Raw genomic sequence first — 18,967 nt, 5'->3', positions numbered from 1 at the left:
TGGGATCCATCGTTCTTCCTGCTGTTTACATGCTGGCTGTCCACTGGCATGCCAGCCAAGCCAACTCCCTCCTGTCTTCCTGTTCTGCCCTGTCTGCTTGAGTTCTGCAGTGCAAGACTTTACTTTACCCTGGCTCTGTTCCAGAGAGACAAACCTGCCTGCTTCCACTGCCATCAACTCCAACTGAGTGCCAGCTGCAGGTCTCCATTATAAATCAGCCCATCTCATTAGGTTTGCATCCATTTGTCCGAGGTGACGTGCGTTGCCTGGAAGAGGGCCATACATTGATCTCTTTGCCTCACAGATGCATTTAGGTTTATGACAATGAATTGCTCTGTTGTTCTCTTGGTTTTTGTGCTTGACCTCACACCGACACCAAAAGGAAAATTGATTAGTAGGATCAAACCCTCAAAAAACACCCATAATCCTCTCTGCCCCTCTCTCACCGGCAACATGGTGCTGAAATGGAAACTTTGAGCAGGGTGGTGTGAGGCTGCCATTACCGTTGTTTTGGGTGTGACTCTTAAACGTCCACTAATACTGCTGTTTGTCACTTAATTGGTTTATATTGGTTCTGGTGCTCTAGTTTAGTTCCAGCCCTGGGCCCATGTGTTTAGGGACGTCCCCTCCCCTGTCTGAAGAGCAGATGTTGTCTGATTCCCAGGCCCCGTGGGGGTTCGCCTGATAAGCACATGCTGCTGCTCTGAGACCCAGCCTCCTCTCCCTGTAGGCTTAATATGGGCTTTAAATATTCCCCCTGCCACAGCCATAACACCCTGCTGGGACCTGGCACAGGCCTCATCAGTACTGTCCTCCTCTCTCTGTCACCAGGTGGAGGAGAGCAGCCCACCTTAACACATCCCATCTGTACTGGAGATAAATGATCTTAATAGGCTAAGAGCTCCCAGCAGCGCAGAGATAATATCTGCCTGCTTCCAGGTTCCTACTGGAACAGGAGGAACAGGCATGCTGCTGGAGGGAGATTGACTGATTGATTGATCGCAGGCAGTAGTAATAAAACCCAGATTATAATGCTACTGCCCCTATTCTTCTGTACTCCCCTGTGATGGAGAGGAGTAGAGGGGTCATTCCACCAATTGAGTACCTTTTGGGTAGTGTAGTTTTAGTTTGCTTAATTTGAACATTCTGTCATAAAGAGCACATGTTCAACATCAATTTAAAACATGTTTTCCCATCCCTAGGTTGCATTAAAAAATGACTGGTAAGTGCCAAATAAAGTACCAGGGTTGACTGTAACAGGGTTGACTGTAACAGGGTTGACTGTAACAGGGTTGACGATTTGATCTTAAATCAGCCATAAATCCTTTATTGACAGGGGGAATGGAAGCTTGTTGTGTGCAACAGAGCGGAGCAATTGAATGCAAACTTTAAAAAAAACATATTTATAATTAACTTGTTAAAACATTTCTAGCCTGTCTACCTGTTGGTAACAGGTTTGACGTGTTATGCTCGACCCAATCCGTTTTCCACCACAAAACACCAGAAAATGGACAAAAAGAGTAGAATCAGCTCACCTTCTTTTACACTATATTGACTGTTGACTATTCAATGTTTCTTTTGAGGGAAAAAAAAGGAATTGTTTTACCATATTAAAACAAGAGTTTAGCTCACGTAACAAGCTTGAACTTTAAAATGAGGGACAGACATTTCATGTGATAAGATGAATCACTAGTCACTTTAAATATATAATATTCTTCAGAGGTGACTTTGTTAAAGCAATAAAATAACTAGGGCTTTACATTTACCACATTTCCAACCACTGTTTTTATGTGAGTATAGTCATACCAGATATATTTTAAAATCACTACAGCTGTGATGGAAACAGTACGTTTCGGTACAATTTTATAAATGTCGACAGAATTTGATCGTTCGACATCGGGATCTTTTTGTGTCTGTAAAATGTATTATGTGAGAGATGGTGGTGGAAATACCTTTTTTTATGAGCAAATATTGATATAATAACCATCATATCGAAGTCAACTTGGGTTTCGCGATGATATGGTGTGTGGTCCTCCCACTACGACTCAGGGAAACATGCAGTTTATTAGGCTACAGATGAAATAAGTTACGATGAACTTCACAGGATGGTGAAAGTGCCCAGTGATCTTGATGCTCCTTTTCCAATAAATATCAAGGGTCTTATTCTGGTGATGGGATTGATGCTTGACTGCCGTTTGACAAATGAAAATACAGTTAACCATAATAATCTCATCATGTAGACTAGCCTACCTGCAGTGTATCTGCGAGCTGTTGGCTAGAGCGAACGACCCAGAGTAGGCACGTTTACTATTTAACGCAACAGTTTCTGTGTCTATCGGTCCAGTTGAAAATGCGATGTAAACGCATTGAACTTTTAGATTTTAATTTGGTACATGAAAGCTTAAGTGGAAAAGTATTTTTGTGTGCACTGAATTGTCCGTTTGGTGGAAACACCACTTGTGGGAATTTTCATATTTTGTTAAATGCGGCTTTTCGTCAATTGGATGTCTCAGATGACAACCGAACTGACGACATATTCTTTAAGTACCACCGCATATGTTCAATTGATGGGATTGCCAGAATATAGTTTGTCTATATTAAAAGGCACTTCATTTAATATAACAGGTTATATTCCACATTGGTTTACAATTTCTACTTAAAATATCAAAGGGACACAAAAGGCACTCTTTTTGTGGAACGACCCAGACACTTCTAGAACTGGTTTATCAGTAAACTACCAGAACTTTGGTGTCTCAAGGATTTCATGTAATTTATCACAAGACATCTAGTGGCCTTTTTTGGTACTTCAGATTATCACAGGTGTCTGTATTTATCTCTTGCCCTCTGTGTGGCTGTATCACACGTAAAATGTATGAAATAATTCAAAGGATTTTATAGTACATTTTTAATAACAACTGCAAAACATTATCCACCTATAAACCATCAACTTAGTGAATACCAATGGTGTTTAATACTTGGTGTTTATTCGGATGCCCATCAGCCGCTGCAAAAGCGCCAGCTTCTCTTCCTGGGGTCCACATCACATAATACATAGCACAGAACATTATTAGTAACGGACTGAAATATGAGTGTTTCAGCATGAAATATGTATTTTTATTCAAAAAAAATGTACACACGTAGTAAAATAAATATGTCAAACTGGTGACAGTTGTGAAAAAAGTCAATAGTTGGATGAGTTGCAGAGGTAATTTTAAAAAATGCCATTGTTGATTAAATGTTTTTCCATTAATTAGACCAGATGGTTCAAGAGAAAATAGCCTATCTAATAGACACTCATGGACAATATGGACACAGATATAACTAAATGAATACTATATTGGCTAATATTTGTAATGTGATCCTGTGTTGTATAATGTGAAGGGGAAGAAGAAAGAAAACTGTAGATTTTCATTTAATTCCCAAAATGACTGAAGATGCCGGTAACTTTGGTAAATTACCGGGAGCTTTGTAACCCTAACGACAACCGAGCTTAGAATGTTCGACAAAGATAATGTTTCCTCTGTAGAGACGGACAGAAGCCCCGAGTGAGAAGCTGCTCCCTCTCCAGTTGTTACTGGACTGAGCGTATAGATCCTCTTTGTTTTGTCTAGTCCGCTACTGCTGTTAGCATTGGAGGTGATTCATTTCCGCCACACTATAAATAAATTAATCAAACTCTCTCCTCCGCTTCTGCTCCTTTCCACCTTATCAACAGCCCTGCTCTTTCTATAATAGCATCCGTTTATCTGACTATTCGCAGGCCTTGTAAATGTTGCCTTGAACACACAGCTAGTCTGTCCCCAGTCGACCCCACAGCATCAGCCTCTTAAAAAAATGCTCTCCATCTCACAAGCAGTGTCACCATTTAAAACGGCGCACTTCCACTGTCCCAACCTTACACTGAGCTTTGCCCTATTTAACTCCTAATGGGATCTGCATAGGCTGTTCTTATGATAGTACATTTTGTATTGAGTTCATCAGTGTTGGATGATCTATAACAGCAGAGGGGGATTTTATGTCCTTAGAAGCCCTGTTTTTGACTGGTAGCCAGATTTTTTTTTCAATTAATGAGTTCACATTTACATAATCGTTAGGCTAGGTGATAAAAGGTTTTTAAGCCCTGGGGTGGCTGACTTTCATCCAACTAAGAGTGACAGAGGCAGAATACATTTTGTTATTGGTGTGTGCATTAATGCTTGGAGCACAACTTGCACATTAATCCTAAATAACCAACCTCTCATCTCTCTCTTATCCCTCTCTCGCTCTCATTCCAGTCGTCGGCCAAGGGCCTGCGTGCGACCATCGGCGAGGCATTTGAACGCCTGCAGCGGTTCCTGCGAGAGCGCCAGAAGGCCATGCTGGAGGAGCTGGAGACGGACACGGCGCGCACGCTCTCCGACATCGAGCACAAGATCCAGCGCTTCAGCCAGCAGCTGCGTGACGTCAAGGAGGGCATCGGCATCCTGCAGGAGCGCCTCAACGAGACGGGACGCCACGACTTCCTGGAGGGCGTGGCCCTCACCTCCGAGAGGTGCTCTGCTTACTGTCTGACTGACCTTGGATCAGCTCTTCTTCCAAAAAGCCACAGTCCTAAACTTTTGTAAGATGGCACGCTGTCTGAGGTTATGTTATACTCCCCTCCCGACATAAGACCATCCCCTGAATGTAATGAATGTAACCCATTCTGCTCATCGTCAGGATACCGATAGTGATACTAATAGTGATAGCTTGGAGAGAAAGTGCAGAGTTAAGCAACTCATTGATATACCAGACTCATTATTTTAAATCGGGGAAAGAGGGTGCTCAGGGATTGAGTTGGAGTATTTAAGATCTTAGAAGGGGTTTATAAGGTGGACTGAGGAAGTTGTTGCGTCAGAATGCTTTCTAATTGTAGCCGACCACGACCGGGAGACCCATGAGACGGCGCACAATTGACCCAGCGTCGTCCGGGTTAGGGGAGGGTTTGGCCGGATGGGATGTCCTTGTCCCATCGCGCTCTAGCGATTCCTTGTGGCGGGCCCGGGCGCATCTGACACATTGGTGCGGCTGGCTTCCGGGTTAAAGCGAGCGTTGTGTCAAGAAGCAGTGCGGCTTTGCAGGGTCATGTTTCGGAGGACGCATGGCTCTCCACCTTCGCCTCTCCCGAAGTTGCAGCGATGGGACAAGACTGTAACTACCAATTAGATATCACGAAAATTGGGGAGAAAAGGGGGTAAAAAGTACACAAAAAAAAAATGCAAAAAAAAAAGACTACTTTCTAACAAACGGTCCAGAGGGCATTGACAGGAATGAGTGAATAATGAACTGATATACAGGTTTGCCTCATGAAGTCACAACGATTCCAGGAAGTGTAGTACTGGCAGAAACCCTTGGAAAATGTGAGAAAAGACTTGACAAGGTTGTGTTTTCTCCTCAGGGTAACTCTCAGACTCACAGCAGGTGAATTGTTAGCTTTGCATCACTTTTTGTTGTTTCAATGTTTCTCAGGCTTGTCTGTGTAGAGCTGTGCAGCCCAATGGTTCCCAGGCAGGGTTGAGAGGGGGGGTTCAAGGATGCATGTGGGAGGAATGAGAATGACTAATGTGGGGGTGGATACTGTAATAGTGTTTCAGCCCCCTCCCCCTCCATCACCCATCAATCTACACTGCTGTAGAATACTACGTGGGCATCCAGAATCTGACAGATACTTTTATCAACAACGAACAGCGAAAATAAAGCAATGACTAGAGACGTCTCTCAGAGAGAGCAAAGAGATGTGAAAGTAGCGTGATAGTTGACATTGCTCGTTCTTCTCCACCTACAGGATAAAAGGAAAGATACATGAGACCAATCTAACATATGAAGATTTCCCGACCTCCAAGTACATGGGGCCCCTGCAGTACACAATATGGAAGTCTCTCTTTCAGGATATTTCACCAGGTATGCACCATCTACGTTAACCCTCACATAATTCAACTGTGTAACAGCATTCGCTTCACCAGGAGTGTCTTGTGAATTGTTCGATGCACCCAAGTACCCCAGCCCAAGTACCTCAGCACATCATTCAGTTATGTTACAAATCATTGTCTCCACCCTGGATTGTTTACTCCAAAGGGTGCTCTTAAGCGAGGTATCTAACCCTAATTGCTCCTGTAAGTCGCTCTGGATAAGAGCGTCTACTAAATGACACGCATGTAAAAATGTAGCATAGATTTGGGTTTAAATTGGGCTCTGATTGATGCCTTGGAAACCTTGGAAAAGACTCTCACAGTGTGAGTTAATCTCGTGTTCAAATATCTGGGATGTTTGTGAGTTCTGTGAGAAAATGGTGGCTGGAGGGCTGAGATGCCCTTCGCTGTCAGGAAAGCTGATGAAGATCTTTCTCCTTTCTTCTCCCTCTTCCTGTTCTCCCTGAGCCCACAGCCATCGCTCACTCTCACAGAAGGTTATTTAAAACGATGCACTCAATTCTCTGTCAATTCTCTCATTTTGGCCTTCTGAAGCTGGAGAGAAGGCCGTGTGGTTTCTTGGCCTCCCTTGACTGCTTGCCAAATGGAACAATAGGTTCAGATCCATCAACACTGACTGCCACGGTGACAACAACAAACCCTTTTCTTCCATCATCCCTCTCGCTCTCTCTGCAGATGATAGTTTAGGGGAATAATAGTAGTCTACCTCTCCTCTTCTCTCAAACCCAGTGTTACCAACTAGAAAATGGCATACACAGTTGCGTAGGGGAAAACATTGTCCTGCCTGCTGGCTAGTGGCAAGGCCACCTGTTTTTGTACTGTGTGATATAAACACTGAAGATCAAGGGGGGAGATTTGGCAAATTCCTTTCTCTGTTCTGTTTTAAACCAGCTCTATGTATGGGAGTGAGTGAGGAGAACAAGCTGCTATTGTTCTCCCAGCTAATTTTTCCATAGAACCAGAAAAAAAAGAGACTGAACCCAGTGCGACAACCACACTCCCTCCCTAACCCACAGTTAACCCACAGAACGACATGTAGCTAGCTGCCTCCAGCCCTGCCAAGCCAACACAGAGCTGTGGAGACATGCGCCTCCCAGCTCCATAGCTTTGCATGACGTTGTACAGTATCGATGTGTAGTGGAGGCTGAGGTCATTTTGAATGCTTACTCCATAAGCGGTTTCCCTTTTGTAGCATAATGTCGAAGGTTATGAACCAACAGTCCCAAACATGGCTCATGTAAATACTCTTCATGAGGTCTTCATTTACTTAAATATGATTACAGTAGATGCTGGGCAATAGGGTGTATTACAAGAGTGGATTATTAGGCTACCCATCGATCATCCCAAATTCCAACACCATGACAGTCCCTTATTCTCCTCCTGATAGGGACCTTCAGCAGCACCGGCTCATTTGATTGGTAGAGCAGAAACACCAGGCACAGACACTGACTGACCACTGCAGACAGAGACTGTGCCAGTGACTCAGCTCCTCCCTCCAAACAGAATGTCCTTGGTCCTCTCCCAGACGCCTGATGAATCACTTTTAAAGATAACATTTAGAAAATCAATTTGTATGCACTTTCCTTCAGATCCCCCTCTCCAGTTCAGTGACTGGCTGAAACGGGATGCCAGGACGTTTTCACTGCCTCAGCATAAAAGTCAGACAGTACAGTGGCGATGGTGACAAATGGAGTGCAACGAATGACACCGCCGTTCTGGAGCTAGTGTCTGTCTGAGGGAGGGAGCGTCCTCATAACATATTTATGTTTCTCATATTGGTAAACAGTAGGGAAGAATATGCCCTTATCTGTATCCTGTCTAACTGGCTTTATCTGGGCTTGCCCTGTCAGGTCGTCTCTGGTGTGTTTTTGAACTGTCTTCATTCTCTCTCTCTCTCTCCGTAGTGCCAGCAGCTTTGACCTTAGACCCCATCACAGCCCACCAGAGACTCATCCTATCAGATGACTGCACCATCGTAGCCTATGGTAACCTGCACCCCCAGCCCCTGCAGGACTCCCCGCGGCGCTTCGACGTGGAGGTGTCTGTGCTGGGGGCCGAGGGCTTCGGCTCCGGGGTGCACTACTGGGAGGTGATGGTGTCAGAGAAGACCCAGTGGATGATCGGCGTGGCCAACGAGACGGTCAGCCGCAAGGGCAGCATCCAGATCCAGCCCAGCCGCGGCTTCTACTGCGTCGTCATGCACGACGGCAACCAGTACAGCGCTTGCACCGAGCCCTGGACTCGCCTCAACGTCAAGAGCAAGCTGGAGAAGGTGGGCGTGTACCTGGACTACCCCAAGGGCCTGCTGGTGTTCTACAATGCTGATGACATGTCCTGGCTGTACACCTACAGGGAGAAGACTTTCCCAGCCAAGCTCTGCCCCTACTTCAGCCCCGGGCAGAGCCACGCCAATGGCAAGAACGTCCAGCCGCTGAGAATCAACACCGTGCGTCTATAAGAGCCACACACAGGGTCACTCTACAGATCGGCTCGCTCACCTCAACCCTCCCTGAGGATAGGATACCAACGATGATGACGTAACTAAGATCCTAAAGACGGCTCGTTTTTTAAATGATGAGAGGGGGGGGGGGGGGGTGTTTGACTATGAAATGTAAATGTATTTCGTTCTGGTGTTCTTTTCCGGGTCTCTGTTTTTGTCTTGCCTGTCGGTGTGGCTCCTCACTGATCTCACCAGGGAGGGACTATGTGGACATTGCTGCAGCATCATGGTTTCAACTGGAGCCCCGGTTAGCTTCTTCAGGGGTGGAAGGAGAGAGAGACCCCCCGCTCCCCCAAGCCCCTCTGGGCTTTACTCTGTCTGCATAGATGACGTCATCGCACCGTGGTTTCATAGTGGGATCTCTGCTGTGACTGAGGCCCACCTTGAACAGGCCCACGGGCTCTGCTCTCCTTCCAAGGCTCCAGACTGACTGACAGACGGCTGCTCGGCCTGTCTCTCTCAGCAGCCAGACATTTTGAAACCGGGGGCCACCTTTCTTTTAGGCTTGTTGGCGGAATATTTCTGACGACGCTCTGCTCCTTTTTTCTTTGGCACAGATCGCAGTTGTGAGTGAAAGCCTATCGGTGTGGCAGTGAGTGCTGTTCCATGTCCTCCCCGGTGAACCTGTACACTTTACTGATGGAAATGATGTCGCATCTCTTGATTCCTTTCCCTCAGGACACACGTCCAGTTTTCCACAGTCGACACTGTCAAGTCAGTCCAAGTGCTGGACGTGGCTGATACTCGTCATTTGACAACGGCAGCCTCGTGGTCTGTGTGCTCTAGTGATGGTCACTCTGTGCGTGGTCACTGTTGTGGTGCTTGCTGTCCTCACCCTTCCCTCGTTTCCCTACACCTCTCTGTCTTGTTGGGGGTGCCTGGAGAGGTTGTGTGTGTGTGTGTGTGTGTGTGTGTGTGTGTGGCATGAAAATGTGTTTCGCTGTGCGAGTGGGGACCTCTCTTCCCCCCACCGGGTGGTTTCTGTTGGGTTCTTCCACTCCAGCATGAGCTCTACTCTACCTGGCATGTACCTATGTTACATATTTGTTTGTACTTTTATTTTTAGCAGGTTAGTCTCGTTTTGAGATGAACATCTGGCCAAAATAGCAGTACACAAAGTTGCAGACACGTTTACAAAATAAAACACAAAGCACTACAGTTGGAAAAAAAAGTGTGGCGCAACTAGGGGTCAAAACATTGACCGCAACCCCCCCCCCCCCACCTAATTTCCCATCATAGTGTTTAACGTAGTTTTAATCTCATTTAAAAGGACGAGCTCCTGTCATTTCAGGACCTTTTTGAAGCTCGTTCCAAGTGAAAGGGGCAGTGAACTGCCCCCCCCTAATTTGTCTGCTGGACAATGTAGTTACAGAAGCGTACATGTACAAAAAATCGCCATCATTGATCACAGCCACGAAAATAGCCTCTTCCTGACCTCAAAAGAAAAACCCAACTTGAGCCCAAGACATTCGATGTGGGGTTTTGAAAGTGAGACACTCATCTATCGAGAAACCCAAGTACTTGTAAGTTGCTACTCTGACTATACGTGGAAGAGGTGATGTTTTTATTTGTGAAAACCATAACGTTTTGTCTTGTCATTTTAAAATCAACTTCAGCTGACAGCTTAGTTAGGACAATTGATGACATAACATCAAACTGAACACACTGAGTTCTATCTGATAGTTAAACCTTTGAATCATGAGACTGCCCGATCGATCATATGATCCTATCCAAGTCTCTGCAACGCGTCATGATCAACGGCGTCGAGTGCCTTTTTGACAGCTCGATGAAAAGGGAGACGGTGCCGTTTCTCGCCCCGTGGCATCAATAATATCATTAACAACTTTTGTTGCTGCAGTAGAAGAGCCGTGCTTTTTTCTGAAACCTCCCATTGAAACTTAGATCAAACGTCATTGACACACAAACCTGTGGATTCCATCTCCCTGCCTCCTCCCTCCCTCGACATCATAGGTGTGAGAGGTTAATCAGAATAAATGAATCTTGACATCTGCTGAATTACAGTTAGCCTATGGGGCAGAGACCACTGACAACTCGAGCAGCATGACGCTGGAATTAATGAGCTCCGGAAGGTCTTTAATCATTCTCTCTTTGTACACCAAATGCAACAATTTCATATATTTTTGTTCAGTGTATTTTAAAAACATTAAGGATATGAAAATGGCCAAAGAAAGCGATATTACAGTACATTATTATACTGCCTTGGCCTGGACTGTTGGCATCTTGTTGGCAATGTTACATTTAGTTCCATAAGGCGTTTGCAGTGTAAACATAACACACCAATATATATTCTCTGAGGCCCAGGTATGTGTTTGCTTCTCTGCCCCATATGCACCAAGAGCTCTTGTTATTTCCTGGTTTAAGATGAGAGCTCTTGTCTCTTAACCAAGTCCAGCATTGAGAGAGCCTAGAGCCAGGGGGCGGGCTGTCTGTATGTTAGTGTGTGCTCATGTTGCTGGGATATATGCAGTTTCTTCAGAAAGTATTCATGCCCATTGACATATTCCACATTTTGTGTTAGTCTGAATTTAAATGTTTTTAAGTTAAGTTTTCCCTCACGATCTACACACAATACTCCATAATGACAAAGTGAAAACATGTTTTTAGAAATGTTTGCAAATTTAATGAAAATGAAATACAGATCTCATTTACGTAAATATTTACACCTGAGTCAACTACAGTTGAAGTCGGAAGTTTACATACACCTTAGCCAGATACCTTTAAACTCAGTTTTTCACAATTCCTGACATTCAATCCTAGTAAAAAGTCCCTGTCTTAGGTCAGTTAGGATCACCACTTTATTTTAAGAATGTGAAATGTCAGAATAATAGTAGAGAATTATTTATTTCTGCTTTTATTTATTCACATTCCCAGTGGGTCAGAAGTTTACTTCACTCAATTAGTATTTGTTGCATTGCCTTTTAAATCGTTTAACTTGGGTCAAACGTTTCAGGTAGCCTTCCACAAGCTTCCCACAATAATTTGGGTGAATTTTGGCCCATTCCTCCTGACAGAGCTGGTATAACTAGGTTAGTAGATCTCCTTGCTCGCACATGCTTTTTCAGTTCTGCCCACAAATGTTCTATAGGATTGAGGTCAGGACTTTGTGATGGACACTCCAATACCTTGACTTTGTTATCCTTAAGCTATTTTGCCACAACTTTGGAAGTATGCTTGGGGTCAATGTCCATTTGCGACCAAGCTTTAACTTCGTGACTGATGTCTTGAGATGTTGCTTCAATATAGCCATGTAATTTTCCTCCCTCATGATGCCATCTATTTTGTGAATTGCACCAGTCCCACCTACAGCAAAGCACCCCCACAACATGATGCTGATGCCCCCGTGCTTCACGGTCGGAATGGTGTTCTTCGGCTTGCAAGCCTCCCCCTTTTTCCTCCAAACATAACGGTGGTTATTATGGCTAAATAGTTATATTTTTGTTTCGTCAGACCAGAGGACATTTATCCAAAAAGTACGATCTTTGTCCCCATGTGCAGTTGCAAACCATAGTCTGGCTTTTTATGGCAGTTTTGGAGCAGTGACTTTTTCCTTGCTGAGTGGCCTTTCAGGTATAGGACTCGTTTTACTGTGAATATAGATACTTTTGTACCTGTTTCCTCCAGCACCTTCACAATGTCCTTTGCTGTTGTTCTGGGATTGATTTGCACTTTTCGCTCCAAAGTACATTCATCTCTAGGAGACAGAATGAGTCTCCTTCCTGAGCGGTATGATGCCTGAGTGATCAGAAGCTTCTAAAATCATGACATCATTTTCTGGAATTGTCCTATCTGTTTTAAAGGCAGTCAACTCAGTGTATGTAAACTTCTGACCCACTGGAATTGTGATACAGTGAAATAATCTGTCTGTAAACAATTGTTGGAAAAATGACTTGTGTCATGCACAAATTAGATGTCCTAACCGACTTTCCAAAACTATAGTTTGTTAACAAGAAATTTGTGGAGTGGTTGATAAACGATTTTTAATGACTCTAACCTAAGTGTATGTAAACTTCTGACTTCAACTGTATGTAGAAGCACCTTTGGCTGCGACCTTTTTAGGTAAGTCCATAAGAGCTTTCCACCCCTAGATTGTGCAACATTTTCCCATTTTATTATTTAAAAAAGTATTCAAGCTCTGTCAAATTGGTTGTTGATCATTGCTAGACAATCATTTTCAGGTCTTGACATAGATTTTCAAGTAGATTTAAGCAAAACTGAAACTCTGCACATTCACTGTCTTCTTGGTAAGCAACTCCATTTGGCCTTGTGTTTTAAGTTATTGCCCTGCTGAAATGTGAAGTAATCGTGTCTGGTGGAAAGCAGATTGAGACAGGTTTTCCTCAAGGATTTTGCCTGTACTTGGCTCCATTCCATTATTTTTTTTATCCTGAAAACCTCCTCAGTCCTTAACGATTACAAGCTTACCCATAACATGAGGCAGCCACCACCTATTTAAAATTACGGCCTACCCTGGACGACCAAATCACGACCGGATATGATACAGCCTGTATTCATTGCAAAAATGTTATTGCTTTACCACATTTTTTGCAGTATTACTTTAGTGCCTTGTTGCAAACAGGAAGCTAGTTTTTGAATATTTTTTTATTCTTTGACTTCCCTCTTTTCACTCAGTCAATTATGTTAGTATTGTGAAGTAATTGTTGTTTATCCATCCTCAGTTTTCTCCTATCACGGCCATTACACTCTGTAATTGTTTTCCTCTCCGGCAGCGGAGTTAGGAAGGACGCCTGTATCTTTGTAGTGACTGGGTGTTTTGATACACCATCCAAAGTGAATTAATAACTTCACCATGCTTAAAGGGATATTCAGTGTCTGCTTTTTTTTTTTTTTTTACCCATCTAACAATGGGTGCGAGCTATTCTTTGCGAGGCAATGGAAAACCTCCCTGGTCTTTATGGGTGAAACTGTCTGAAATTCACTGCTCGACTGAGGGACCTTACAGATAATTGAATGTGTGGGTTACAGAGATGAGGTAGTCATTAAAAGAAAACACTATTATTGCACATAGTGACTATGTGACTGGTTAAGCCAATTTCCATTCCTGAACTTATTTAGGCTTACCATAACAAAGCGGTTGAATACTTATTGACTCAAGACATTTCAGCTTTTCAGTTGTAATTAATTTGGAGAAATGTCTCAAAACATAATTTCACTTTGATATTGTGGGTAGGCCAGTGACACAAAAACGTCTCAATTTAATACATTTTTAAATTCAGGCGCTGTAACATTTGGGAAAAAGTCAAGGGGTGTGAATACTTTTCTGAAGGCACTGTGTATGTTCTGGCCTCTTGTCTGTGAGTTGCAGTGATAAAAGATCCCCCTATATCCCTGCTCTTGCATCCTTGTGTCTGTGTGTGTCTTGTCTGTGTTGTCCACTTTAAAGAACTGGGGCAGTGCCCTGCTTTGTTGGATGCGTTGTTGGTGTGTTCTGATGACTATGTGCAGTATGATGCAGATCCCTGTGGGGTCTAATAAAAGCAAGACTGCTGTCCGGTGATATGGATAAGAAGTAGAAAGATGATTATTGTGGGGTGGTGGTGGGTAACTGGTATTGGTGGTGGTGGTGGTGATGATTTATAATACCACTTTTAATGATTGTGTCGGGATGTTGGTGGCTGTGCAACCATCATTGTGCGAACCCACACTGGTGTGCTTGTTGCCCGTGGTTCCTGAGAAATGTTTTAATGTACAATTAAAGAGTGGTAAAAAACCAACATGCTTGTTTGACTTTCTTTTAGAAACACTGATTTAACATACTAGTACATTAACATGTAGTACTAATGGATTTGTCGGGGCTCAGTCCTTCAACAAAATGCAAGTGAAATGCTTTCTCAGACCATGTTTAACAGAACTCATTACTAGAGAGCAGCTAGAATCTATCAGAATCGTACCGAATGGGATGAGGCAGTGCTTGCTGGTGTACATTCTGTGTGAAGGTGCATATTTCAGCTGAGTTGTGCCAAATCCCAGCCCTGTGAAAGCGCCTCTGACAAGCCAGAGAGGATGTACTCCCTTTGTTCCTCCCCTTCTCATGCTGAGGCATTTCTCAACTAGATTAATACAAAGCTGAGAGTAACCCTGTGATGGATCACACTGTCTGAACACAAGACAACCTCACTGCAGGGCATGGCCTTATTGTGCTGTATGCAGGGCTGATCCCTCACTCACTGTCTCGCTGTCTGTGAGGATGCCTGGAGATTGGAGAATTCCTTCTAAAAAAGGCCAGCCCACTCATTCTCATTTAAAAAAAAAAATGAAACCATTGTATAAAGTGAACATCGGAAGCGAGAAGCAGCGGTTTGCCAGCTATTTGATGTCGGTGCCGTTGTTGGAGGAAAGGTTATGTTTGTAGCGTGACATTACCTCATGTTCCATTGTACGTGCTAATTCAGGGCTGATTGAGTCCAGTTGCATCATTATTACAGAGGAGCTGTGGACCTGGCAGCAGAGCAGTTAACAACCGTCAATCAGTCACCCCAGGATCAGATCTCAGTACTTCTCCTCTACAGTATTTAGTTCTCTCACTTACACTCCTGTAAAGGTGCGGACTATCTAACTTCAACTCAGGACAATTTGTCCATTCAAATAAAAGGGATTTTTTATTTTTTTTTGCCATGGGGAGATCTTTAAGAAATCTTCACCATTTAATATAGGTACATCTGGTTCAGCTATGGGTGTAGTGTGAGCTTTTGGCTTCACTGTCCTAAGAACAGTGAGCTGATGGTAAGCAGGGCTGTTCTCTCACAGGTACCACAACTGTAGTGACTGAATGAGCTGGAGAGCGAGTGTTCACTATCAAAGCAAATGATGCCATAGACACTATGAGTAGACCACATACAGTGTGTGTTTGTGGCTAGAGTTGAGATCAGACTCAAATGAGTACAGAGTTGAGTGATATCTGCACAAAGGCGCATTCAGAACAGAATCGTGTTTTTGTTGTAAATGTAGCGCCTGAAGGGCATATTCAAGTCTTATACGGCAGTAATGGTTGTTTGAGATGTTTTGCGTGGGAGTGATTCTGCCCTAGAGGTGACCACAGAGGACTTAAAGTAACAACAACCGAAAATACGGGAATGTAGCAGGTGATTTGTCAGTGTATTTATATAAAACCAACACAAACCCTTTTCTCAACACATGATGTGCTTCAGAAATAAGAAAATAACAAAAGAAATCCACAAATAATATAAATTCAATGTAGCATTTTCACAAACACTAATATTGCGTAATATTCCACTATTCATTGCATTTTTCGGGTGCCATTAAAGCGACAGCGCTCTTTTTCGGCCACAGTGTCTATCGTCCATACAGAATGGAATGACTTTAACATACGAAAGAGAATCATTTCATACAGTTTCTCAAAGCTGATTTATTTCTATCACGTGGATTGTTGTGCACTCTTAGATATGTGGCAGTGTCACAGTGTATTGAGAATTAACCACACACAGATTAAGCGTATGTTAATAGCATCCCTGATTGCCGTGTTGTGCTTTTCTACATTAGCATCGTATTTGGGATTTTGCATCTTGTGGAATGAGGGCTGCATTTCCCCAATGCATGTAACACCTTACTTCATGTCTGGGACTCATATTCCTTGTACGCTTTTTGATTAGTCCATTCATTTGAATAAATAATTTGACCCAGTACAGATATTCTGTTCAGCTAGCAAGGAAATGAACAGAATCACTGAATTCTTGATTGAATCAAGCTGCCCTGTGGCAGAAGTAGCAGCTAAGACATTTCCTCATCGTTTCATCGGCTCCTGAACTTCAGTTTGTCAGTGCTAAACACACACACTCTCTCTTTCAAAAGTAAGTGTGTATGTACATTCAGATGGAACAGAGTAAATAGGCATTTTAACGTCATAGATTTAACCAATCAGCATTCAGGATTAGAACCACCTATTGTATAAATGTACATAACACATATACAGTTACAGCCAAATAGATTGGCACCCTTGACCTTTTCTTAAATAATTCCCTATTTCTTCAATAAAAACATTTGGCCACCACACCTTGTTATTGGATTTAACATTGCAAAACCAATTTCATTTTTGTAAACTTCATTTTATGATTTGAATTTAGAAAATTGACAAAATGATTGGCACCCCGGAGCTAGTACTTGGTTGCACAGCCTTTGGCCAAAATAACAAATACTTCTTGTCATCAATGAGCTTGCGGCACCTTTGTACTAACAATTAGCACCATTTTCCAGCAGCAAAATGCTGTAGCTCTTCAATATTCTCTCCACCAACTGCTGTTTTCAGAGCTCACCATAGATTTTGGATGTGGTTCAGGTCTGGTCTTTTCGCAGGCCACTCCAGAACAGTCCGGCATCTCTTCTTTACCCCTCCTGAGTGCTTTTTGATGTGTATTTGAGGCCGTTGTCCTGCCGTAAGACCCACAAACTTCAATGGAGACCCAGTTTTTGGACACTGTGTTGAACAAAACACCTGATAATCTGCTGATTTCATGATGCCTTGCACACGTTCAAGGCCCCCAGTCCCAGAGGCAGCAAAGCAACCCCACAGCATTAACAAACCTCCCCCATCTTTGATTGTAGGGAGGGTTTTCATTGAATGCTTCATTTGATCATCAGTAAACACAACGCTGATCTGAATTGCCAAAGAGCTCTGATTTAGTTTCATTGGTCCACAGAACATTTTCTCCAGGATGTAGGCTTCTTTAGGTGAGTTTTTGAAAAGTTCTAAAGTTCGGCGGCAGGGTAGCCTAGTGGTTAGAGCGTTGGACTAGTAACCGAAAGGTTGCAAGTTCGAATCCCCGAGCTGACAAGGTACAAATCTGTCGTTCTGCCCCTGAACAGGCAGTTAACCCACTGTTCCTAGGCCGTCATTGAAAATAAGAATTTGTTCTTAACTGACTTGCCTAGTAAAATAAAATAAAAACTTCCCACTGGGCAAAAACTGGTTGAATCAACTTTGTTTCCACGTCATTTCAACTCCCCCCCAAAAATAGACGTGATGATTATGAACAACGTGGAAAACTGACTGGATTTGCAAAAAGTCATCAACATAAGGGCGTTTTGTCTTTTTTTCACCCAACTTTTAAACTAAATCCAATGAAATGGTGACATTTTTGGTTAATATCACTTTGAATTCACATTGGTTGACAACAACCAAATGTCAATCAAAACTAGACATTGAACAGACGTCTGTGCCGTCTGTGTTTATTTTGACTCCTTCAGCAGTGAGGTCTTATGTTAACCAACGACCAAATGAACCGTTCAAAGAAAAGAGCAACCTTCCTACAATCAATTATGGGGGAAGTTTTTTAATGCTGTGGGGTTGATTTGCTGCTTTGAATGTGTGCAAGACATCATGAAATCAGCAGATTATCAAAGTGTTTGAGTGCAATGTTCAACCCAGTGTCCAAAAACGGTGTAAAAAGCACCCTGGAATGGTTCAAGAAGAAACACTGGACTGTTCTGGAGTAGCCAGTGATGAGTCCAGATCTGAATCTCTTCCAAAACCTATGGTGAGAGCTGAAAACAGCAGAATTAGATCAGTTTGGTGCTGAAGAGTGGGCCATATTGCCAGTAAAAAGGTGCAGCAAGCTCGTTGGTGGTGTTAGGTTCTAAGTTCTGGTACAAATCCAGTCGGGCACCAAAGGCTCTGGAGTGATGAATCACGCTCCACCATCTGGCAGTCGGACGGATGAATCTGGGTTTGGCGGCTGCCAGGAGAACGCTACCCATAGGGCGGAGCACATTTGGCCCAGCATCGTCCGGGTTTGGCCGTGGTAGGCTGTCATTGTAAATAAGAAATTGTTCTTAACGGACTTGCCTAGTTAAATAAAAACATTTAATAAACATAAAAAGAACCTGCCCGAATGCATAGTGCCAACAGTAAAGTTTGTTGGAGGAGGAATAATGGTCTGGGGATGTTTTTCATGGTTCGGGTTACGCCCCTTAGTTCCAGTGTAGGGAAATCTTAACGCTACATACAATAACATTCTAGATGGCCAACTCCATTTTAATGCCCATGATTTTGGAATGAGATGTTCAACGAGCAGGTGTCCACATACACTACGTGACCAAAAGTATGTCTAGTATAAACAATCAGTCTCTGTCGCTGGGCAAGAACTGAGTCTGTTCCTCCTCTTGATGTTCGTCCTCCGAGTCCAGAATTTTCCTGGGCAGGGAGGTGAGATAAGACTACTGTTGGACTATTGTTAGGATGGGCCCCTCTAGCCCCCCTCCTAGAGGTTTCTTCTCTCTTCAACTGTGGTGCTCACCTCGATGTTGAACTCTACATCTCTCACTGTCCTGGTTCCACAGAAACTAGCCTGACCTTACCAGGAGCTGAGACTGAACCTCAACCTACTTCCTTAGAAATATTATTAACATATCTGGACATAGAGACTTTCTGTACTTCCCTTTGCCACTGTAATAACAGTCTCCAGCTCCAACATTACATTTACATTACATTTAAGTCATTTAGCAGACGCTCTTATCCAGAGCGACT

General features: G+C 43.4%; 1 protein-coding gene across 2 annotated transcripts in view; it reads left to right on the top strand.

Moving 5' to 3' along the window:
• The window catches only part of trim62.1 (tripartite motif containing 62, tandem duplicate 1), a 42,091-nt gene extending 32,307 nt beyond the window's left edge, over positions 1–9,784 (top strand). Inside the window, exons 4-6 of one of the 2 annotated variants that reach the window (XM_029672488.2) lie at positions 4,275–4,531; positions 5,804–5,919; positions 7,853–9,784. In XM_029672488.2, the coding sequence (XP_029528348.1) occupies positions 4,275–4,531; positions 5,804–5,919; positions 7,853–8,406 (927 nt within the window). In that variant the 3' untranslated portion in view covers positions 8,407–9,784. Of the gene's footprint in view, positions 1–4,274; positions 4,601–5,803; positions 5,920–7,852 lie in introns of both variants that reach the window. The other variant, XM_029672480.2, reaches the window with a different exon arrangement.
• Positions 9,785–18,967: the final 9,183 nt, after the last annotated feature.

This window comes from Oncorhynchus nerka, linkage group LG2 (assembly GCF_034236695.1).
Source record: "Oncorhynchus nerka isolate Pitt River linkage group LG2, Oner_Uvic_2.0, whole genome shotgun sequence".
NCBI classification, from domain to species: Eukaryota; Metazoa; Chordata; class Actinopteri; order Salmoniformes; family Salmonidae; genus Oncorhynchus; species Oncorhynchus nerka.
Note: the sequence above shows the minus strand (reverse complement) of the source record. Positions and strands in the feature narration are given on the sequence as shown.